This window comes from Gossypium hirsutum, chromosome A11 (genome assembly GCF_007990345.1).
Source record: "Gossypium hirsutum isolate 1008001.06 chromosome A11, Gossypium_hirsutum_v2.1, whole genome shotgun sequence".
Classification (NCBI taxonomy): domain Eukaryota; kingdom Viridiplantae; phylum Streptophyta; class Magnoliopsida; order Malvales; family Malvaceae; genus Gossypium; species Gossypium hirsutum.
In genome coordinates, this window is record NC_053434.1 from 92,043,691 (window position 1) to 92,069,808 (window position 26,118).

General features: G+C 30.8%; 2 protein-coding genes across 3 annotated transcripts; both read right to left on the minus strand.

The window, feature by feature from the left end:
- Positions 1 to 2,500: 2,500 nt before the first annotated feature.
- On the minus strand, positions 2,501 to 5,763 carry LOC107891136 (pentatricopeptide repeat-containing protein At3g18970). 2 transcript variants are annotated; one of them, XM_016815828.2, is made up of 3 exons: positions 5,599 to 5,763; positions 3,131 to 4,958; positions 2,501 to 2,754 (listed from the first exon to the last, which is right to left on the minus strand). In XM_016815828.2, exon 2 carries the CDS (start codon positions 4,595 to 4,597, stop codon positions 3,167 to 3,169), a length of 1,431 nt encoding a protein of 476 aa, XP_016671317.2. In that variant the 5' UTR covers positions 4,598 to 4,958; positions 5,599 to 5,763; the 3' UTR covers positions 2,501 to 2,754; positions 3,131 to 3,166. The 2 variants fall into 2 exon arrangements, with proteins under 2 accessions (XP_016671317.2, XP_016671308.2); XM_016815819.2 differs by lacking the exon at positions 2,501 to 2,754 and having other exon boundaries at positions 2,844 to 4,958.
- An 11,317-nt stretch (positions 5,764 to 17,080) lies between these two features.
- On the minus strand, positions 17,081 to 21,188 carry LOC107891149 (beta-glucuronosyltransferase GlcAT14B). Its single transcript, XM_016815839.2, has 4 exons — positions 20,545 to 21,188; positions 20,358 to 20,433; positions 20,154 to 20,269; positions 17,081 to 17,702 (listed from the first exon to the last, which is right to left on the minus strand). Exons 1-4 carry the CDS (start codon positions 21,032 to 21,034, stop codon positions 17,182 to 17,184), a joined length of 1,203 nt encoding a protein of 400 aa, XP_016671328.2. The 5' UTR covers positions 21,035 to 21,188; the 3' UTR covers positions 17,081 to 17,181.
- Between the last annotated feature and the right edge of the window lie 4,930 nt (positions 21,189 to 26,118).

The window sequence follows — 26,118 nt, forward strand, 5'->3', positions numbered from 1 at the left end:
TCATGAACAAATAAGATGTTTGAAACCATAAATAACCCATGGAACCAAAACTTAAAATAAAATCATCTCAAATATATAATTCATATATCAAATTGATTTAATATCTAAAGATGCTATTATTAAGAAAAAGTGTAAAGATAAAGATCTAATTAAGTTGATGTACATTTCTTGTTCAACGAAGTCTTGATGATTTTATCAACAAGTAAGCAAATTTAAACTCCAATAGTAGGCTTTCAATCCAATCAAAATTTATCAATAGCAAACTTTGAAAGTGGATCTTATTTCATAATTTCATATAGATAGTGATATCAAATCCTTCACCATCCTTAATAACATAAAAATAAAATAAGTTAATCAAAATAATTATAATTGATCATGAATTAGCTAAAATAATCAAATATGAAACATTAAATAAAAAAAACTTCTTGCAAAAACTTTGCATCTTGCCATCTAAGATCTTGGAAATCATGAAGAATAAATTTGATCGTCGATAACGTATTATAAAATAAAGAGAGATAGAGAGATTAAAGAACAAATAAAATATGGGAAACAATAGATAATGTAATTTATTGATCAATGGGATGATTACAATGCTTCTTCAAAGTCTCTATTTGTAGGCATAAGAAGTATAAATGAAGTAGAGGTCTAATTCTAATGACTATTATAATTTAAAGTATATCAAAACTTATCTTGATCTTTATGGACATCCACTTAATAAGATATTCATAATATTTTTATTTTTATTTTACAATTTTTAATATTTTTTACCTTTTTATATTTTATAATTAATTTCATATTTGGCATGCCACATGTTACTTTTCAATTGTTTCCTCCTATCATATCACTTTTAATTAAGATTCAAATTCCATTGATAAAACAACTTAATTAGTTTTATTTTTAATATTCACTTCATACATTCTTTTTCTAGCTCAATTTAAAAAAAAATAGTAAGTCCTTTTTACAACCTTTCAGTTGTGGTAACTAATTTTCTTTAATGATTAAATCAATAATGTTTGAATCGTATCAATCTGTCGGTCGATTTGGGAATTAGTGAGATATCGGTTCGAAGAATTACTTTGAACCGGTTAGATCAAGAATTGATACAGACCGATTGAATTGGACTTTTTTTAATAATTTTTTAATTTTTAATATTTTTTAATTGAATCTATTGAATAAACGAACAAATGACCTGGCCGATTCAACCACCACTTTAGCTCAACATAAGATTAAATTCGGTCAACATTGTTTTCATGAAATGCAATTATCTTTCAAAGAAAATGTGCGGGCATTGATGTGGACAACGTTGACGTTTGAGTATTTATTTTATGTGCTATATGTATTCCTTGTTTATGTTTTCGACCCTCACCAAAACAACAAAGATGGATATGGTTTTCAAAATCCGCATATAATAAGATTTGAACCTAAATTAACATGATTTCGTTTTTACCATTTTAACTAACACTTCATTTGCTTTTTTGCAGAAAACATAGCGAGGATCGGGCCACCCTCAGCTGAAGATGTTGATGACTACCCTGGCTAGTGGTGGGAAAAAAAGAGAAAATTCTCAATTAAGTACCACTAGCTACTCTGTCGATCCTCATGATATGAGCAACAACGAATCACATTGGAGATGGTTATGGCATGTTCGGTGCCCCCAACGAATAAGGGTATTCTTGTGACTTGCTTATAAAGGAAAGTTGCTGACTAATGATGAGAGAGTTAGATGGCACATGGCATCGGATTCACGCAGTGAGTTTTGTGCAGAAGTTGAAACGGTGAGCCATGTGCTTCGTGGCTGTCTTGAAGCTTTGGCTACTTGGGTGCGGTTAGTTAAACGGGATGAACTTGATGAATTTCTAAGTATGGAACTGCAGCAATGGTTTGTTTTAGATTTGTCTGATGCTAGTAATTTTTCCAATGAGGTAACAGATTGGGACACCCAGTTTGCAATTATATGTTGGTGTCTTTGGGTTCGTAGAATAAGACTTTTTTACGAGTTTGCGGAAGGAGAGGGACTATGGGAGCATTGTCTACAAATTTGGCAGAATACTTATAGATTGAATATGGTGCAGGGGTCTGTAGTAATCGAGAATTGGTGCATGATCCGATGGATACCACTCCCTCAGGGCTGGTACAAGGTTAACTCTGATGGGTCGCATAAGCTGGACACCAGATGAGCTTCATCGGGTGGTATTATCCACGACCATAATGGTGCTTGAGAAATATTGGTTTACGTTAACCTCTTGAAGTAGGCAGGCTTGGGCATTGGGTTTCAGGCAAATCATCCTTGAAATTGATAGCAAGGCCGTGTGACAAAGTGATCGATAACAGGGGTGGGGAGTTGATGGCTAATGCAGTGGCTCAGACAATGTCTCGAATGAGGCTCCTTAATTGGGGGCATCTCAACATGCTAGAGGATTGCATACTCTCAGGACACCGCTAGCTGAAGTTTGCTCACTGCTCGATGATGATGCAATAGGAAGTGCTAGTGCAAGACTAGTTAAAGAGTGTAACCTCCGGTGGATATTCTTTCTTTACCAAAAAATAATCTAGTACTTATTCACATAATTAAAAGTGTCTCTTTATGGGGTTGATGTGAAAACTTTGAACTATTAATTAAACAACTGGAGCACGACAAACTCGGGCAGGCCAGGGTGCTGCAGCAAGAGCAAGCAAAGGTCCAGCAGTGAGCTGAATGCATTCCAGCATAGATACAACTTCAGCTCCGTCTATGAAATCCTCCAAAAATTGTACCTAAGTAACCAGAAATTTTAGTGCATTGGTAATATATGAAGTGAATTGGAACCAAGTAAAATTAGATTTGAACCAAAGACAAGTTCCTGTAACATCAAGATAATTCAAACTGATCTACAATTTCAAAGTCAAAAAATATCATCAGTGGTTCAGATGAAAAGATTCTGTGGTCCTTATTTGAGATTAGCTTATTACATATTTATTAAGCCACATCTCATAAGTAATCAACAGAATTTGTTCATAAGATGACTTTAATTGTCTCATTAATTTATAATACAATTATCAATAATCCTGATATTTGTTACAAGAAAGAGGAGACATAAAAGGAAAGAAAAAGTTGATGCTAACGCAGAACTTTTGGCTATCTATTACTTACCATCCCATATCAAACAATTGAATCCCACTTCAATCATCAAGGTGAACTGCAGACGGTCCGTATGTAACTACCACCAGGTTTGGTTTCTACCCTCTTTAACTTCATTTTGTTTCTTACCATCTCCACTTGTCGCCATCTTCCAGTAGAAGCATAAACATTTGATAAAGCTATATAATCTTCACTTGTAATAGGCATATGTAAAGAATTCTTCGGTGGCTCTAACCGGAGCAAAATCTTCCCCACTTTTTCAGCCATTGCAAGATCTCCATGAATAGTACATGCACTTAATAAGCTCCGCCATAATACGGCATCAGGTTTGATTGGAATCTCTATGATGAAATCATAGGCTTCATTTAGATATCCTGCCCTGCCTAGAAGATCAACAATGCAACCATAATGTTGTATCTGAGGGTCAAGACCAAACCTGCTCCTCATATTGTGAAACAAGTGAAGTCCCTCTTCAACAAGCCCTGTATGACAGCAAGCTGAAAACAAGGTAGTGAAAGTCACTGGATTAGGTTTAATACCTGAACCCTCCATTGCATCTAGAAGTTCCAATGCTTCTTTTCCTCTCCCATGAACAGCTAAGCCAGTTCCCATGGCAGTCCAAGTCAGAACATTTTTCACACTCATTAGCCTAAAAATGCTTAAAGCACTATCAATGTACCCACATTTTGCATACATGTCAACAAGACCAGTTCCAATAAAAACATCACTTTCAGGCACCCAAATTGTCTTCTCTATAAAACCATGAACACAAGCCCCACTGTAAATCTCTCCTAATTGAGAACAAGCTGAAAGAACACAAACCATGGTAGTATCAGTAGGAATCTGCCCGGAAACATCATTTAACATATCTCTAAAAAGCACCAAAGCTTCCCTACAACATTTCTTAGATCTCCCCCTTTGTGAAGTATAGCCTTTAATCATGGCATTCCAGGTAGCACTGCTTCTCTCAGTCATTTCATCAAACACACTTCTTGCTAACAAAATATCCTTATTATTTGCATAGAAATGAATCAACGTAGTCTTCACCAAAAGATTTGACATAAGACCAGATTTAAAAGCTTTTACATGAACTTGCCTTCCTAACCATAATGTAGACAATGATTGCGATCTAGCACAAGCTCCAAGCACAAAAATATAAGTGAAATCATCAAAAACTAAGAGTCCTTTTGAAACCCAATAGGCAAAAGTAAAGATTGAGTCGTTGGGTTGGCTGCATCTTAACAAAGTGTTGAAAAGGAACAAACTTTGAGTGTGAAAGTGTTCGAATATCAACCGTGCATATTTGGTATTTTGTGGAGAGGATAAAAGGCAGTAGTTTTCAATTAGTTTGGCAAAAAAGGAGGGTTCTTTGAGGCCATTGGTGATTAACTGGGCATGGATTTGTTTAAGGTGGTATGAAGATATTGGTTTTTGGAGGTTTAATAGAGGCAAGAAGCTGAACCTTGATAGAGACTGCATGTGCCCATAATAGTAAATTGATGGGATTAAGCCTTTTTTCTTTGATGATATAATATATCTCGATAGAAACTAAAAAGTATGATGGAGGTTACTTCTGTGACTCTCTCTCCCTCAATACTTCCAGTAACTAAAATCCCATTTTCTTCTTCTGTCCAATTTTATCACGAGCAGTAAAACCATTTCTTTGTTGAACTATACTAAATCTCAAAACAAATCTGTTTTATAGTTGTTCAACCATGAGAAAGACAAGAGCTGAACCTCTTAAACGGGTCTTACTTGCAATGCTTTGTAAGGTCTTGGTCCGCCTGAACTTGTTGTGATTGCTGGAGCAGCTGCTCTTGTATTTGGCCAAAAACGTTACCTGCAATTAGGAGTATTGGGAAAAACGTCATGAGTTTTCAATATATGCTCAATCTTAAATTTGGCTTTGATCTCTAATTGTATCTAAAATATCCAATGCTTTGAGAGCAACTGAACTAATTGGATTGTTTTGAAACACTCATTCCTATTGGATGTCTTGGATCCTTGATAAAGTTTGCTCTACTAGCTTTGTTTTGTTAGAATCAAGAAGTGGAAGCAGATTACACAAAAGACATCACTGAAATTTCATTGAACTTAAAGGACGAATAAATCAGTTAACCACAATAACTGGGATGACGAATAAATCCATGAAATCCATTAGCAGCCAACTTATGATGATCAAATGTGTGAAAGACCGACCAGCGGGTAAAATAGCAAATTTCCTTACGATTTCTCCTACAACAACCATTGCAAGCCCATATTACTAACGCGCAAATGTTCTTCCAGTCCAAGGAATAAAAGGAGTACAAAAAAGTATTCAACCAATGAAAAGAAAAATGTGCTTAAAAAAAAAAAAGAGAATTGCAATGAAAAAAAGAGAGAGAGAGAAAATGGGTTCAGAAAACTGAAACTAAAACAGCATCCTAAATCTCAAAGTAGAGTGGTAAAGTAGCTTCCTTTGAGTTGGGTATTGGGTTTACCTCTAGGTTGCTCTTTGAACCACGGCCTATCTATTGATCTGGACAAAGTTGCTGGCATCTTTGGAGAGAAAGGTGAGGTCGCCTGGGTGTGAAGGGTTTAAATTTAAAAACCTTTTCATTCGCTTGAAATTAATGCGGAGAGATTTACAAAGCTGACAACATTGTTTTTTTGTATTAGAAGCCCTCGAAATTCTATTAAAAATTTAATTAAACCCTTCTCAAACTTTTTGCAGTCATTTAAACCTCCATTAACAAAATTGACCATTCACAATTAGTATTTAATAATAAAAAAATATTTTATAATTATTTTTTAAATAAATACGCAATGAAAATGGCTATCCAAATTAATTTGAATTTCAACATTCATTCAACTTAAAGTTTATAATAATTACTAGATATTAATTAACAACCATAAAATTTTATAATAAAAATATTTTTTCTCATTTTTAAAAAATATTTTACTAATATAACTTATTTTTAAGTATATCAAACATTCAAATGACTTATTTCTATATTTAAGGACTTGATCATTACTTTAATAAAATTGAAGAAAATAAATTTTATAAATTTTATAAATACAATTTAATTTTTTATAATTTTTTATGGTTTTTAATTAAATTCTAACAATTTTTAAAAATTAATTCTTTCTAAATTTTTTATGGTTTTAATAGATTTTTTTTTCTAAATTTTATAAAAATTTATGGTTTCTAATTAATTTCTAAAAGCTTTTTAAAAACATGTTTTCTAAATTTGTATGTGTTATGAATATCTTATTAAGTGGATGTCCATCATGATCAAGATAAAGTTTTAATGTACTTTAAATTCTAATAGTTTTTAGAATTAGATCTCTACTTCTTTTATACTTCTTATGCATATAAATAGAGACTCTGATGAAATATTGTAATCACCCCTTTGATTAATAAAGCACATTCTCTGTTGCTTTCATATTTTCTTTATTTTTTATTCTCCCTATCTCTCTTTATTTTATAACACGTTATCGGCACAATTTTGCTCAAAGTGATAGTTCTTTTTATCGACGATCAAATTTATCCTCCATGATTTTGAATTTCTTTAACGGCAAGATGCAAAGTTTTTACAAGAAATTTCTTTTATTTAATGTATCATATCTGATTATTATTTTTCATTCTTCTTTCATTATATGTTATTATTGTTTTGATTAACTTTCATTATATGTTATTATTGTTCTGATTAACTTATTTTACTTTTTGCTCTTAAGGATGGTGAAAGATTTGATACCGTTATCTATATGAAATCAAGAATATTTTCAAACTATCTCATACCTTTTAATAATGACGATAATGTTAAAGATCTTCAGGTATATTTTACTATGTTTTATTTATTGTTTATTATAATTTGAGACTAATCATGACAACATGAATAGATAGATTATGATTCAAAATCCACGCATGTTTATGATGGTGATTATGAAATAAAGAATCTATTGGGATGCTTATAAGTTCGTCCTACTAGATTTGTTGCATTCCCCGAAGTGAATGTAAACACGAAGAAAATAAAAGATATAGTCATGGACCACTGAAAGTGGGAACATAATAATAAATAAGAGAATAATAAGAGTTCTCAAGATAACTCTTTAAAGGGTAAAGATAACTTATGTTATCAATGTGATATGAAACATTATTGGCCACATATGATATTTTATTTTTGTTAATATTCTTTGAGGAAGGATATGAGAATCTAGTAATAAATTCTATCATTATAGATAGAAAGTATTTATCTTATTTGGTACTAAAACAAATAAATATTATTTCAATATTTGATTGTACAAAATTAGTTGAAAGCTCCAGAAGAGCTAATATATCACTATCTAAAAAGTACAAAATTTGTGATGGTTAATGCATTACTTTTAAAAGTTATTTGTAATAGATCTCATATTGAGATTGTGAATAAAGAAAATATTATATTTCATATGAATGAAAAAGGGGATTGAGTTATTAATTTATAATCTTTATGATATTCTTGTCATCATCCTATTAAAGGGTTGAAAGCAAAATATTTGATCGTGAAATATCTACTCATGAGTAATAGAATATGATAATTCTATCTAAAGCTTATTATGGTTGGATGCACTTAAAGTTGCAAGTATTTTTTAAAAACTGTGAGTATAACTCTACAGTATTCAGAATAAGTTCTCAATTAAAATTACGTGGTAAAATATTACTAATGAGAACTTGCAAAAGAGAAAACTTATGAATGAAAAAAGTCATTGGTTATATACCTATTATACACATGAAAAATAAGATTCCCTTTCAAAGTTTACTATTAATAGATCTTTGGGCATTTGAAGATTTTGGCATATTCCCTGAAGCAAATACTGCATATAATTATTTGGAAATTATATTTATTGACTTTGTGGCATTATAGACTTCACATTGATTTAGACATTTCTAGCAGTAAATGACATAATAGTATTTATATGTGGATACAAATTAAAAGGAATGATAATAAAATTATCAATTTGTTACAATTTAGTATAATTGAAGCACATGTAAAAGTAAACGAGAAGTTTACTAATACAAATGTGTTTACTACTTCGCGTGACCAGTTAGACCATCCTGGATCGAATATGATGTAAAAACTAATTGAGAATTCATATGGACATTCAATCTAGAAGATTCTTTAATTTAAAGAATTCCCATTTGTTGTTTGCTCTTAATAAAAATTGGTTCTTAGAAACTCATTAGCTAAAATTGAGATTTAATATCTTATATTTCTAAAATGAATATGGGCCCATTCATTCACCATGTGGATGGTTTTGATATTATATGATTTTGGTAGATGCATCTACAAAATAATCACATGCGTTATCAATTAGCAACCTGTCGTTTGCGAGGTTGCTTGATTAAATGATTAACTTCAGATTATGCAATTAAAACAATTCATCTTGCTAATGTTAGTGAGTTTACATCCCAAGTTTTTAATGATTATTGCATGTCAATTGGGATAAAAGTTGAACATCCTGTAGCTCATGTTCACAGACAACATGATTTAGCTGAATTGTTTATCAAATGCCTCCAACTAATAGCTAAATCATTACTTATGAGAACAAAACTTTCTATTTCAGCATGAGATTCATGCTTGTATTGATTTACATGTTGTATGCATCAAGCTAATAAATTATAAATACTCCCCATTACAATCGATTTTTGGTCAAGAGCCAAATATTTCCCATCTTACAATTTTTGGATGTGCAGTATATGTTTCAACTGCTCTACCACAACGCACAGGTCATAAGAAATTGAGAATATATATTTGTGAGTCTCTTTATAATATTTTTGAACAATTAATTCAAGATTTAATTGTGACATGAGTTGTCAATTTTCCCAACATTAGGAGGAGAGAAACAATAACTTGTAATGAGTTAGGGGGAGAGTAATTGAGCCAGAAGTTCAATAAGGAAAACTCATTACAAGTTAACTATTAAATGTATTTACAACCTTAATGAGAATAACCAAGTGTTATATACCAAATAATATTTTAATTTGAATCAAAGTCCCAGTAGGACAATCAGTTAGAATAAATAATAGATTGATCGGTTCCGAAGATGAAAATTATTCTAGATGGTCATATAGTGGAGGCAGGTGCTCCAGAAGAGACCTAGTACATAACTAACAAGTAAAACTTCAGAAGAGATTCAGGTACTTGAAACTGAATTTTAAAATAATGAAAAAAAGATCTCGATAAGTTATGTCAATTCGAGAAAATATGGAACCGAATAATAAAAGTGGTCAACGATGATTTTGCATGCAATATTATTATTGAAATAATGAAATAAAAGGAGGATCTTGAATAAATCTATTGAAAAATATAGATATGGAATAAATTGATCAAAATAGAAAGATGCAACTAAAGTATAATTAAATTCGAGGAGTTTTTGGACTAGTAGTCCAAATATCTAAATGTATAAAGCCAATGAGGGTGCAAATAAAGTAGTTTTGTAAAAGCGGAATAAAAATATAAAGTTTTTCTCTAAGTACTGGTATTGATTATGAAAAGATATAATATTCTTTTGTGGTGGATGCAATAACCTTTAGATATATTATTAAATTGACAATTCATAAAAGATTTAATTTGCGTCTAATAGATATTGTTACAACCTTTTATGAATCACTATATAGTAAAGTTTATATTAAAATCCTTGAAGGATTTAAAATGCTAGAAGCATATTAAAATTCTTGGGAAATTTTTCATTTATATGAATTGAAATAATTGAACATATGTGGTAACTTTGACTTAGTCAATAGTAGTTGAAAGAGGATTATAAAATGATCCAAAATACCTATTTGTATTTTTATAGAAAGATCATGATTAAAGTTTGTTGTGATTATTGTTGAAATTCTTGAAGAGATCAAAATATGTTTACCCAAAATTTTCCTTCACTCATGATTTTCAAAAGAATGGTGGTATAAATGCTTAGCAATACATTCAAATAGTCATTTAAAAAACTAGTATTCAAGATTGAATATGTAGAATATGAGAAAGTATGTTATGTTTTCATGAGGGGGAGTAAATACGCGTTGTACTCTTTTTCCCTTAACCGAGGTTTTCTCTCATTGGGTTTTCCTGGAAGATTTTTAATGAGGCAGCATATTATGCGTATTATAGATTGTGTACTCTTTTTCCTTCATTAGGTTTTATCCTACAAGGTTTTTGCTAATAAAGTTTTAATGTACTTTAAATTCTAATAGTTATTAGAATTAGATCTCTACTTCTTTTATACTTCTTATGCCTATAAATAGAGACTCTGATGAATCATTGTAATCACCCTTTTGATTAATAAAGCACATTCTATGCTGCTTTCATATTTTCTTTATTCTTTAGTCTCCCTATCTCTCTTTATTTTATAACAGTATGGTTTTTAATAAATTATTTTTATAAATTTTATAATATTTTATGGTTTCTAATTTTTAATTAAAATAATACTTTTTATAAATAAAATAGTTAATAAAATAGTTAAAAATATAATTGATATTGACCATGATTAATAAAATGGAAGAACATATATAATTTATAAATTATAAACCAATTCATAGTAGAATAAATTTTATAATTTCTATTTTAGTCAATAATATTATCAAAATTTAATATTTTAGTCACTAATCCGTTAAACCATTAATGGTGTCCTTTATTTATTTGCATAATAAAAAACTTAGCCTTCCAATGTTTACAGATTCTATCAAATTTGTAACGCCTTAAAATTTTTAAATTTAATTGTGAGGATATGCAGTAATTAATTTTTGTATCTCTAGTTCTATGCTTTGCTTTTGTGTTTAGGGTTTGGAGTTTGAGTTGTGTCGTTAAAAGTTTTATCATTTTAGAACAACCCCTATCCATCAGTATATAGTTAAGTGTAATTCTGTACAAATTTTTGCTTATTGCCGGAAGTACACTGGTGGTTAAGACAAAAGCATCATTAATTTTTTTTAATGTTCTGAACTCTTCTTCTTTCCCCTTTTTCTTTCTTTTATTTTTTTCTTCTTTTTGCTCCTTTGATTTCTCCTTCTCAATTGTGTTCAACAAGTGAATACCAAAATTAGTGAAACTCTTAAGTTATTGGAAGATTTCTATGTAAGTTCTGTTGGAAACCTTCAACTTCTGCGAAGTTTCGTTAATTTTCTGTTGCAGTGTTAATTGGGAATTCTTTGACTATTTTACATAAACTCTCTAATAATTAGTCGTTTTGTTTTCTTAGGCGTGAGTACGGAGGGAAGTAATCCTTCGCGTGTTGTGCTGATTTAGCACTGATGAATTGTCGGTAAGCGTTTGTCGTCGAAAGTTGACGTCAAAGTTTCAACACATTTTTTTGAGTGTTAATATATACATTGATTCATCGTTATAGTTTTTTGATTGGTTATTGGATGGTTAAATTAGGTTCCGAGATTTCTTCGTGCTATTTCTACTTCAAAACCTCTTTAGGTGTGTGCCGAAAACTTTATTTTTCACGAATTTCTGTTGTCAGAAAACATGGTTGTCCACACCACACGGCCAGGCACACAGGCATGTGCTCAGGCCTTGTGAGCCACACGGCCGTGTGACAGGCTATGTAGTTGGCCGTGTAACTCACTGTTCATCGATTTGGAGCCACAAGGGCAAGGCACACGGGCGTGTGTCCAAGCTATGTGTGGTCATATTAGTGCAGGGTTCACACGGGCAAAGGACATAGGCATGTGTCTAGGCCATGTAACTCACTATTTGTGACTTAAGACCATACAGGCAAGCACACGGGCGTATGCCGAAGCCCTGTGAGTCACACGGGCAAGGATACGGGCATGTGACCTGGCCGTGTAACTCTCTATTTGTGTTTTAAAACCACATGGGCAGAGGACATAGGTGTGAGCCCAAGCCATGTGGCATATAAAAGGCCTCGAAACCCATTTTTGAGGTCGTAAATGTTGTCTAAAACTGATATTAATTTCCCTATTGTATGAATGATTTGAATTTGACTAAAAGAGAACTCTCTAATACTTTGTGACAGATGTATGAATACCATAACTGTATGTATACTGTGATGCTTAATCTGAAATTGAACTATGTTATCTATCTGTGAAACAATTTAGAATAACTGAATACATATTGTGGATAGATTCTGCATGAGTTGGGATATTATGAAGAAGGAAGTAATCTACTTTAAATTAGTGGCTAAGCCACCATGTACATAAATCTGATTCTGGCGCTTCGTCGAATTACAATATAGCAGCTAAGTTGTGTTTCTGCAAATGTGTCAAACAGATACTCTAAGGTCTGTAGGGTTGGTAGGGCATTGAATGCCCTTAACGGTGTGTTGGGATGGCCGAAGATGGTGTGTAATGGATGGAGAGTTAGGAACATCTGCATCTGACCTGTTTTGGATATGAAACTGAAACTATTTCTATATCTGTAATTCATCTATCTCGAATCTAAACTAGAAATGCTTCTGTTACCAAATCGAATCTTTGAATTTGGAAACTATTTGATATATGTGTTTTAGTTGAACAAGCTTCTTTTACGCACTGAGTTCACAACTCACTTTGTTACCGATTGGATTTCAGGTGGTTCTCAGACTTGAAAGGGTCGGCACTACGAGAGCTCGGTCAAGCTTTTATCTTTCTTTTAAATACTACTATTAAGAATTTCAATATTCTAAGATATTATGTTGTTTGGAAAAATGGTATACTCATTTAATCGTTGTGCTGAACATTATGTGTTAAGTGCTTCATTCTAACTGTGTTATAACTGTGGGGTTTTAGTATTGTTGACGTAACTCTCTAGACTTGGTCTGGACGTCTAGGCCGGTTTTAGGGTGTTACAAAATTAGTCCTAAATCTAAAAATATCCAACAAATTTAGCCCTCAACTTTATACATTATATTAATTTAGTTTTACTTCTTAAAAATTCAAAAGTAAAAAATTTTAAAAAATAAACAAAGTATTTAAAAGTTTATTTTTGATAAAAATATATAAGATTTTATAAAAAAAACACATACAAAATTATAAATAAATGAATACACATTTTGTCACATCCCATATTATTTTTTTATTAATATGTGCACAAGAATGAAAATAAGAAAGTGTCTAGTTTAGTGGTTTAATGACTCCTTAGTTATTCTAATAGTCTAAGGTTTAAGTCTTAATGTTCACACTTTCTTATTTAAACTTTTTTTTTACAATTTTTCCATGTGACTTAAGTGCTTTTCATCCACCCCCTTAGTTGCCTCAATAAATTGATTCTCTTCCCCTTTTATGAGTCAAACTTGCCTTAAGTTGTGAAACATGATCCCCCTTTATACTCATATGTTCCCTCTCTTTCTTTTCACTGTATTCTTTCCTATTTGCTATGATTTAATGAACCTGGTTATAGTTGACCAAACTTACCCCACCTTCTTGCCATCCATACCACTTATTTGATCCCATATATATATATTTCTTCCTTTTTCATTTTCTCTCCTTTTTTGACAAACAACCACCACCTAAAATTCCTCCATCACGGGCTATAGCTTTACCACCTCCACACCACTGCCCAATATTCTCTTCTCCTCCTCTTTTCTTTTGGACTACCACTAGACCACCATCGCCAACGCCGTTTTTCACTTGGATTCAATTTTTCCCTTTCGATTTCTCCCATCTTCTCTAAGGATTTAACAATAATATAATCTCAATTTTTATAGCTCAAACGATGATTGTGAAAGGTGAAGACACTTATTAGGCGTACATCTTGGATTCAACAATAGCAAAAGAAGATTTCAATTGGGTGCGAATTGTGAATGAGTTTCCAGATGTCTTTCTGGAAAAGCTTCTAGGGATACTGTCGAATAGAGATATAGAGTTTTCAATTAAAGTTGCATTAGGAACTTCTCCTATTTCGAGTCCATCATACTGAATGGAACTAATAGAATTGAATGAGTTAAAGACTCAGTTGCAAGAGTTGTTAAACAAAGGATTTATCCAACCTAGTGTTTCACCATGGAGTGCGCCAATATTATTTGTTAAAATGGTCTCTTCATATATGTATAGATTACTGAAATCTAAACAAGGTGACCATCAAGAATAAGTACTCGTTACCTATAATTGAAGACTTCTTTGATTAGTTGAGCGGAGCAAAAGTGTTTTCAAAGATTGATCTTCGTTCGGAGTATTACCAAGTCAAGATCAAAGGTGATAATATTCCTAAAATTGTCTTTTGCACTCACTACAAGTATTATGAATTCCTAGTAATGCCCTTCGATTTGATGAATGCGACATCCGTGCGATGAATAGGGTTTTCTAGCACCATTTTGATTGCTTCGTGGTCGTCTTTATCGATGATATTTTGGTTTATTTGAAAAGTGAAGCAGAGCATGTAGAGCACTTGCGAATAGTTTTAAATATCCTTCGTGAAAATAAGTTATTCACCAAGTTTAGACTTCGTTTGCGACTAAATTGATGTTTGAGATTACGATTGATAATACATGTTAGATATTCTTATTTAAATATATGGATGTGGCATGATGAATGTTTAAAGGATGCTAATAAGTTCAGTTAAATTAGACTATAATTGTCTGTTGAGTAGAACATTGTTTTGAGCATGAATAACATTTTAACTTGTGAATTTTTGGTATTTTGAGTAAATGTATCGATACCTTGAAGTTGGGACATTTTTAAATTGACAGAATCCAACTTTGGTATCAACATCCATATACGAGTATCGATACTTGTGATAAAAATATCGATACATGCTCATTCGATATTAGTACCTATGTGGTCTTTTGAGATTTATTAAAAATGAACCTTAATTACGTTTAAAACTATTTCTATTCTCATTTAAATGTTTAAATTAACCATGAACTTTTCTTTAAATGTTAATTTTAGCAGCCGTTACTCTTATTCGAAACCGTATATGCATGTGATTAAGTTCCGTTGGTTGATATAGCATCTTGTAACTTAGGTTCGACAACCAGACCGAGTGAGGGGTGTTACATTTTCAATGGATGACCATGTGAATTCTTAATGATTTTTCGCATCATCAATTATCTAGGATGACCTAATCGGTCATACTAAATAATAAATGAAATTGGATCTATAAACTTCTAGTTTATTCCTAACAAAGATTTGAATTAAATATTTAACAATATATTTTAATAATTTTTATTTTTTTAGTTTATAATGTTAATTGAAAGCTAAATTGTTTCAAATTTGTCCATATATTCTCTAAATATAATATTGCACATATAAAATCATGTATATATAACACTTGTTTTGGAATAAATTTAAAAATTTATGTATATATACTACTTGAAAACGTTCTATTGCAAGTAATAGAGAATATCAAGTAATAAGACTAAGAAAGAAAGTAGTAACTTCTTCTTCTTTTTATGTTTCTTAATAGACTAATAGTCTAAACCAATATAAGATAGAGTTATTTTTATTTTAATATTCTTTTGAACTTTCCAATCTACATGGGAAAGTAACTTTTCCATATTTTATCATGCAAATCACATTGCCATATTAATGGGAAAGTAACTCCCAAAGGAAAGTAAATAAAATTTGACATAGTGAACATTGGAATCACTTTCCAATTGATTAAATTCTCAAAAAAGTAACTACTTTCCATCATACCTAATGCTACTTAAAGTATAACACTTTTCTTACTTTAAATACCTAATTTTTTAAAATTAAAAGTGAAATTTAAACTATCAATTTCGTTTCATTTTATCCCAAAACACAACAACCACTAATAAGAATATGAACGTGACATGTGATACTTTTTTTATTTGACGTTGTACACTTTTGAATAAAACGAGACAAAATTTATAACTAATATACCACTTTGCACCCAAAAAAAAAAATATCTATAATATATATAATTATAATATTTAATTTAAAATTATTAATTAAAGAAATTGATATAAAATATAATTTATAATAATTATACATTTAAAAATAATTATAATTAAAAATTAAAATTAGTTAAAAAGGTTGAGCTAAAATAATTATAATAGAAGTAGAAATTGACGTAAATTTGTTTTTACAATTATAATCATTTAAACAAGTTTAATATTTTTTTTAAATTTTTTTTACTTGATGTTATTTTTTTTACATATTAATTGTATGTTATTAAAAAATTACTATGATCAATTTATTGAATATTAAGAAAATGAAGAGTTTATTTTATAATATATCAAATTTTTATGGTTTATACAAATGCTTTAATAATAAAGTATTAAATTTGAATCATCAAAATAATTAATATATTTTAATAATGTTTATTAGTTATTATTTTAAATAATAATTGCATGCAATAAAATTATATTGTATGTTAAAAATAGTAAAAATGTTTTAGTTATGATTTAAGTTTTTTTAATATTAGTAAAAGAAAAAAAAACTTATTGATCTACATAACCTTTTAATATGATATCTGAAAATTTATTTTTTTTAAATTTGAATTATAAAATAAGTTAATATATTTTAATTATATTTAAAAATACATTATTTAAAATTAATTTAAACATTAAATGTGGAAAGCAGTAAAGGTAAATGAGATTGAAGCCTTATTATTTATTTATTTCTCCAGAGTTTGTTCCGCAATAAAAAAAAGGAAGCATCAGATTCTAGTAATTCGAAATTGGTCAAAATTTTGCCACTGAAAAGATTCCTGCTTCGTGAGCGGACTTTTTAAAATTCTGGGCATGTGAAATTATGCTTCTTCTTTAGATTTATGAAAAAGGGCGAAATGTTGGGGGTTTGATATCAAATATTAGAGATATTTATATAAATCAACGGATTAAACCTGGGTTTATTCTCTAAGCTGTATGTAAGAAATACAGGAAATTACTTATTTTTGGCTTGAAGCAATTTCAATGGTGTCCTTTTTAAGATTTATATTTCTTTTTCCTTCATAAACCCCTTTGATGATTATTTAAGGGATATGCATATAGTTCTTGGAAAAACAAAAGGGATATTAGAAGAACTCAAGCTTTTTAAATTATAGGTAACAACACAAGTTATTTTTCATTCAAAAAAAGGGGAAACAAAGAAACACAAATTTATATTTGTATGGGTTCATTATAAGTAGAATAAAAAATGAATTAATCTATGGTCTACACTGCCTCTTACTGAAACTCCTTGCTGAAGCAATTTTAGTCAACAAAGATTTTAACCTCCTAGAGCCAGCTCCAGGTTTCAAAACACCATAATTCTCACCCTGTAAACTAGAGCATGCCTTTTGTTTCTTCCCATTTTCAGCACACCAACCCCCATATGTAAACTTTCCATGCCTCCTCTTGAGAAGCTCCCTGTCGATTTTGTCAAGAACTGGGTCATTTCTCTTGAATTTTCTGCCAAATGGGCGGCTGCTCTGAACCATTCTTCTATAATCTTTGAGTCCTAGGGACCTTGGGTGCTGTTTTGGAGGAGTGTCCCATGTGATGTAGTGAAGGTCATGGTTCACTGTTGTGTTTTTGTAGTCTACTGAGTTGCATATCAATGTCTGAAAGTAACCTTCTGGAGAAGACACAAAGTTGGTATAGTAAAGTAACAAAGTCCTAGGCAGGTTGTCCCACCCAACAATGGAGTACTCAGCAAAGGATCTTGAGATCACAGTCCAAGCTGAACCTGTTGGATTTTGAACCAAATTAATGATGAGTTGATAATTAACATTGGTTTAAATGGTGATTTCTGATGGATAATCATTCAACTTCATGAAAAAGAATCTGTCAAACCCAGGACAAATTTATTGAATAAAGGATATATGAAACATTCTAAGTTATTAAGGGAATCGCAGAGATTAAGTCTTAATTAAATGTTTATACTAAGTACAAGATAGGATAGCATGTGTATTCCAAATGGAACAAGTCAGGCAAAGATGCATGTGAATCTGTACAGTTTCTTGGTGAATGTGATATAGTTTTAAATCTGAAAGTCCTTGACTCTTTTGAATCAAGGAAAAATACAATACCTAAATAAAAGAAGTCAATCCATGAAAATGTAAAGGACAACCTCCAAAGAGCACATACTGTATCAAACTCATACCTTGCCTCAAATCGAACAGTAAACAAAAAAAAAAAAAGCTTATGATTTGATTTGCTAACAACATTGTTTGGTGATTGATGAAAATGGTAAAACCCAACATATAGGTTACAAGGCTAGTTTGGTAGAATGATGGAAAGCCACGCAACATTGATTAGAAACACTATTAGGTGGGGGGATTATATCAGCAATTTCCCAGCAAGCAACAACTCAGTAACCTTGCCTACCATCACCAGCGCACTAATAGAAAACTACAGGTCAACTTCACACTAAAAAACCTCTTCAATCTTCAAAGAAATCATCCCCTTTTGGTTTTATCGTATCTTTAACTTGCAATTCAAGCCTCTAGTTCTTTTCATTCATATAATTTTGTATTAAATTTGATACTTGAGTTCAAGGGCGTAGTTAAAGGGGCTTGTAGGGCCTCGATCTCCCTAAAATAAAAAATTTTCTATTTATGCTTAAAATTTTAAATTAATAAAGATAAAATTACATTTTGCCCCCTAAAAATAATAAAAATTTGATTTAATCCTTTAAAAATTATAAAAATATAGACTATTAAAATGATGCAATTGCATTTTTACTTCGTAAAAATTACAATTTAATTTCAGCCTCCCTAAAAAAAAATTCTAACTTCACCCTTGCTTGAGTTTAACATTTTTTTATAATGTAGTATCTATATTTTTTTTTGTCTAATGTGATACTTATATTTGACAAAAGTTATTAATTTTGATATTTGAAGGTAACGATGTTAACTTTTTAGTGTTTAATTATTTTAGAGTTGATTTTATGAAAGTTAACATCAAAGCAACCATAAAACCCAAATTAAATCACATTCATCGGACTATATTTGACAAATTAAACAAATTCGTTCTATTATCAAAATCATGACAAATTCAAACATACTAATATCAACAATTAACTTTCAACAAATCAACCCTAAAACCCGTATTAACCACTAAAAAAAGTTAACATTGCTATCTTTGAGTATCAAAATATATAACTTTGGTCAAATACAAATACCACATTAGACAAAACAAAAAAAACATAAGTACCATATTAAAAAAATGTCAAACTCGAGGACCAAATTATGCATTAAACCTATAATTTTCAATAAATTTATCTAACTTTATTGATATATTCACAGCATTAATATTTTGTACGTTTTAAGAAAAATCTTAATGATTTTTATTTATATTGAAAATAAAAGGCAATGACTGGATGTACATATAATTTTGGTACTACTGATTGAAAAATATGTTAAGAAAAAAAGGCAAACTTCCCTTTAATCCCTTATAACATCAAATCTCAAAAAGAGAGAGAGATTGTAAATGTTAGAATCCAAGTCTCAAATATGTTTAATATCACTTTGTAAGAGTCATTGCATGAATCAGGTTCATGTGCAATTTGAGAATTCCCATATAAGAAAGGTTCAGATTTTCATTTGTTTATCCAGAATTATTGGAGTTTTCAACCAAGTAACAAGTTGACCTCACTTATTCCAACTAATTAGGGGTAGGGCCTTCGTCTATATTTGAAGCAAAATACTAGAACAACAAAAAGATTAACAAGTCCAAGTTAAGGAAACCCTTAAAACTGGAGTGTACCCACATCACAAAAGAAAAAAGGAGGGGGCACAGCCCTAATTTTAGGAGTTTTGGAACTAGGACCTTGAGCTTTCAGGATTTATATTTTAAGCAAATAAGTAAATGATCATTTTGTCGGCAGTGGGTTATCTGAAAACAATCACAGACCAAAAGGCAATAAACAAATAACGAATCAAAATATGCCAAAAACACAGGGACCCACTTCTACAAAACCCCAAAAATCTTTTAGTTTTCTGAGTTCCTAATGAATTCGGATGCATGAACCGTGTGCGTGGACTATGGTACTTTTCAATGTAATGTCTCTGCACTTTGTTCAGGACCTCACACTATGGTAGAGATCTAGCGAATTATCTTTTAGATGAATTTGAAAGGCAATCTAGGGAAGGAGGAGGACAAAATGGAGAAATAATCAAGGAGTATGGGGAAAAACCTGTATAAAGCTTGAAAGCCGTTGGTAGTGTCCTTTGCTTAATAACCCACCAGATTTCTGACTTGTTCCTGCTGTAAAGCCCCGGATCTATTATTATGGGTTTCCCTCTCTTATTCCTGCAGTATTTTTATCATAAGATTCATATTGAAATCTAAAGTTTTTTTTTTAAAAGGGCAAAACAAGATTGAAACAACAATTTCTTACAGTTTCCAGCCCAGCTGACTGCTATGTTGAATGAAATTGAGATCTTTTGGCAAACCAGAAAAGGCATGAATCAGATCTGAAAAAACCCACCAACATAAATGAAGTCATAACTCCATTAATGCAATTATACAAACAGATGGAAAACAAAAAACAAAAAACAACAAAGAAACAAGGCCACTCACCATACCATCTTGAGTTACTAAAGGATAATCGGAAGCACTGAGGTTAATAAACCAATCCCATTTGCAGCATCTCAAAAGCATTGACATAGCATGAAGAGTTGTAGCAAGCATAGTTGGACCTCTATAAGTAACCAAGTTGGGTTTCCCAACAATATAAACATTACCAACCAAGCTAAATACTGGGTGATTGGATACGAACTCTGCAATTAGCTTGTGCTCCGAGGCAGGCGCCTCGTAATCCAGATGGATCAGATACTGATTTCCAGGGTGATACAGAGCATGTAGGGTACGTTTTAGCTTGATTATATCCCCTTTGGATGCTGAGATTAAGTAGGCAAAGGTAACCGGGTATGTCCTGTTGGATGGGTGTACAATGTTTAAGGTTGCCATAGGATTGAACCTTGTAATGGGGATGCTTAGTTTAGTGGGGAGGTACAAAACAGACAACAGAATAGTGGTAAACATGAAAGAAACCATGAAAACTTTGATCCCCATCTTAGTTTAGAAACAAAAAAGTGAGAGTTGGGAAGAACAAAAAAGAACTGGGTAGTTTTAAATGGTTTATATTAATGGAAGGGATGGCAAATGTGAAAGATTGGGGAGAACCATGTAAAAAGGTTAAGTGTGTGGATTAAATTATTGCAGGGGTTCCTTACTTTGAAGTGAAGGCCTCCACCTGTCCCCGCAATCAAAACTATTAATTAGGTAATGTAATTACTACTTTGCCAATGGTTTCACGTGGACAAAATTAGGTTTGAATAGGATATTTGTGGAATTTGGGGGGAAATCCCCACGATAAGTAGTCAACATCATTACTCCTTACCAAACACAAAAAAACAACCAAACCTTAAAAAGCATTCTAAATATTCTTGAGGAAGCTTTATCTTCTTTACTTTCATATTTCTTTAATCTCCACTTAACACTTAGGCACGTTTAATTTACTATAACAAAATAGAATTATAATTAAATAGAGTTATAATAGAATAAAATTGTAATAAAAAATTCTATTATTTAATTGAATGGAATGGAATAGAGCAGAATAGCATTATCGTATTTGGTTGAATGAAATAGATGTTGTAATAGTTTTAGGAAAAAGACTTAAATGACCAAAATACTCTTAGCAGAATTTTGTAGGTAGATAATTATTATTATTATTATTAAATTTTAATAAAATTATTATTAAATATATTTTAATAAAAATAAAAATAAATAATTTAATCATATTTTAACATAATTATTATTAAATACAATTTTATAAAATAATACATAATTTAATAACATTCTCAATATAATTATTATTATATTAATTAAAAAATCATAATATATAATATTATAAAAATAATATATAACCTACTTTATTATTTTTAAACTACAATACATATTTAATGTGCTAAAATATCATTAGTGAAACAAATAATTTAATTATTCTACAATAAATATTAGAAGTAATAAATAGGTTGAGAATTATATTTCATATCCAAATATAATATTCATATATTAACGAAAAGTTACATGATTTCATTAGCTTATATGTCATAATCCATAAGCTAAATTTTACAACATAAAAAAGTTACAACATTGTAATGACATTCTATCATGTTATTATACTATCCAAATATTACAAACATAAAAAGTTGCCAAAATATCATCAACATAACCATGATTTTTAATGGTCAACAAGAAATCTTATGATCCATTCCAATCGCACCGAAGAAGGTAAACTAAAGAAAATGAGCATTTACATTGGATGGTCTGGAATTTTGCTTAACGCGTGATAGCGCTCATCCTCAGTTAAGCCTTCTACTTCACATAAGGTTGGATGTAATTTTAGAGCACTTTCTTGAATGGTCATTTCTGAATTAACACTTCGGAGGCAATACTCCTACTGATTTCAAGGGCAACGGTCCGTATATTTTCCGCAAATAAAGTGGCAGCATCAGTAAATGAAGTATAAGAAATATGATCACTTGCATTAGAAATCTTTTCTTTTTCTTCTTTGAAAATGTGGAATCACCTTGGTTTCTAGATGGTTGCAGTTGTGTAGTTGAAAGATCAATGTCATCCAAAGAAACATCAGCTTCGCATCCATGGAAATTGTTTTTTTCTTCATGAGTATTTGTAATAACTACATCCTCAACATCTATTTCTTCAATAATATCAGTGGCTATTTGAGAATCTTTTTCGTGGCTCGATCTTTTGCGTAGGTGGCAGTAAGTTGGTATAATAAGGGAAACTATGATGTTTGAATTGATCGACTTCTTTATAACTCTATAAAAAATGAGGAACCTATACTAGATATAGGTTTGGTAAAAAAAAAGATAATAAAGACTTGAAATAATTCTTACATTTATATATGATGTTTCACACAGCATCTTCAGCAATAATTAGCTGCCTATGCTCGTCCCAACCAAAGCCAATATTGTTTTTTCCCCTAAACATGTCATAAATGATTGTCCAATCCCTTTTAAATGTTCCAATCCTCGATTCAAGATTAGGTTTAGCCTTTAACATAGCATGGGGTAAAAATTTTTCTAACATTTTTTCTAGCTCATTTAAATAACCGACTTTGAATCCCATATCTGCATTAAAGGTTCCAACATTGTGCAAGTCGATCATACAGGCACCTAACACAACATCTTCTTTTGGAATCCATTTCCTTTTGGTTCCTTGAGAATTTTGGGAAGAAACACTTGATTGTGAAAAGCCCGACATAACTATCTTAAGAAAAAATGAAAATTAAAATTAAGTTCAATATTATGAATAAAAAGGTCAACACTTTATGAAATTATAACACATGATGAATCAAAAGAAAACAAATTATAATTCAACAAGTCTAGTACAATACAAAAAACAATTCAAACACCACCAAAGTTTCATAAACTAGATACATGAAATAACATAAACAAATTAACATTTACTATTTTTACCCTAAACCTAACAAATTTCTAGATGCTTGCCATTTATCGAACATTTGATTGGCTAATTCCATCCTCCAAGTAGCCCATGCATTCGATGGATGAATATTTACAATATTTGGTTCATCGTCATCTATTATATTACTAGGTAATCTTTCTCCTAACTCTGCTTCAATAGGATCAAGACTCATATAGGTTCGAATAAAATTATGAAACAAGCAACATGCAATAATGATTCTACTGTGCACCCTCACAGGATAGAATGATGGACTCCTAAGTATTCTCCATCTAAATTTTAATAACCGAAAGCATGTTTCATTAACATTACGCACTGAAGCATGTTTCATATTGAAAAATTCTTCCGGAGTACTTGGCTGGTAACCCTGACGCCACTCATTCAAATGATATCTTTGTCCTTTAAAAGGCGTAAGAAATCTCTCACAGTTTGTGTATCCAGCATAAACTAGATAATAACAACCTATAAAAAACTATTTATCATGGTTAATTTCACAAAAAAAAGTATGATCTTAAAAATTAATTCAAGTTCATCTAATTTTGCACTTTACCATGAGGAACTTTTAGTCCATGTCTCTTACTAATGGCATCTCGAAGAACCCATCCATCAGCAAAAGAACCTTTCCAACCAGAAAGAACATAAACAAAATGCATACCAGGTGTACAAACACCTAGCATATTTGTTGCTATGTCACCTTTTCGCATTCGAGATCTAGGTTTATCAACTATTGGAACCCTAATCTTGATGTGGGTTCCATCTAAAACAGCTAAGAAATTCTACATCACATGTATAAAACCTCGGGTTAGGATACTATAGTTAAATCTAAATCAACTAAATTATGTATGAGCTATATATTGAACTCACTCTAATACCTTGAACCATTTCCACCTTGGGTCTGTAGAATTAGTTGTAATTGGCTTTGCCTTTTTAAATAACACATTTTGTAAGCGTACCACAATATTTAAAACATTGTGAAATGATCTGCTAACGGTTTCCCAGAACCTATTAAAGTGATGCTTGATAACTCGATTTTAAGGTGATGAGAAATGGTATGTAAAAACATTGTCACTTGCTCATCAACAAGCATATTTCTTGACGACTTCAACCCTCCTAAAGTTTGTAACATCTCACATAGTTTAAAAAAGGTAATTCTATTAATCCTAACTTGTTCAATACATGTCTCGTCACTAGCTTATACAAGTCTTTTCACATAATCTCATTTTGCATAAAAATCTAAAATATATGATCTAATCTTTGGTCTATAAGTATGTAGGCTATGGATGACACCCAATGGAACTAAGAACCAACTCGCAATTGTACACATTTGCAACCATACTGTCAATGGAAGACCAATTCTTTTACGCCTCTCACTTTGTACTATTAAAGACAGATGAGCCATTACTGTAAGATATTAAAGTGTTACATATCTTCAAATCATAGTAAAGGGTCACATTTCTTCAATACTAATTTCAATAACAATAAAAAAAATCAAAGAATTTAATTACCAAAGAACTTACAACGATTCAGTGAATACAAGAAGCTCAACTGTGGGTGGAGGAACCAATCAAGCAAGCCAAATAAGAAGAGGAAGCAATAACACACTGTAAAAAAAAATAAACATATTAAGAGTTTTTGTAAAGCACAAAATAGAAATTACAACTATTTTTGCAAGTAAAAAACTTGAAATTAATTTCTTTATCAAATTTCATTCAACAAAATCGACTCTTTGTTTGGAAAATAATAATCTCTTGAACAAAAATTATAGTTTTTTTAAAAGAAAATTTTAGATACAGCTTGTGATTAAAAAAAATTAGATACAACTTGTGATTAAAAAAATTTAGACACTGAAATAGAAATAATGATATAATTTAAGTGTTAATTTCGAGTTAAGTAATAATTTTAATCGATACTTGATTACATATAACAAATATTTTAATGTTACATTTCACATTCTCATTTCATTTAAATTATGACAGAAAAAAGGCTAAACACCACATATGTATAAACTATTCTACTTTAATTCATCAAATCAATGGGAATATGTGTGATCATTTCGATTAATAAGGCAAGGTATAAATTTAGACTGGAAGTAATTGTTATTAATTTAATAAAAAAATATTACATTTAAATTTAATTATAAAAAATATAAATATCAATATAGAAAGAAGATGAATGAATGGTTAACAACAATCTGACTTTAGGAAAGCCCCTAGAGAGGCAAATTATGAGGCATGTAGGTTTGGACCTTAGACTCGGTTGTGTAAAACACATATTTCATGCATTTGGACCATGTCTGGAGTTGTGTTAGATATAAGTGATCACCATAAATGCTTGAACAAAAATGGTACAACATAATATTTAACATAGAGTATTACCAACATCTTTATCTTTGTAGTATGACAGCAAGTCAGCTTCATACATGACATTTGCAGTCCCTCAATGCTATTCATAAGCTAAGCAATAATAGCTTTTAATTAAAATCAAAGAATTTAGATAGATGCACAACAAATGATGCGAGTCTCAAGGCATAATTTCAGACCATGAATGTGATGGACTCACACTACCTCAAGGCCTAACAACAATATCAAAGGTTAAGCAAATCAAATCAGGATTCAATCAAAGACAAGATTCGAGGAAGAATCTTTTTG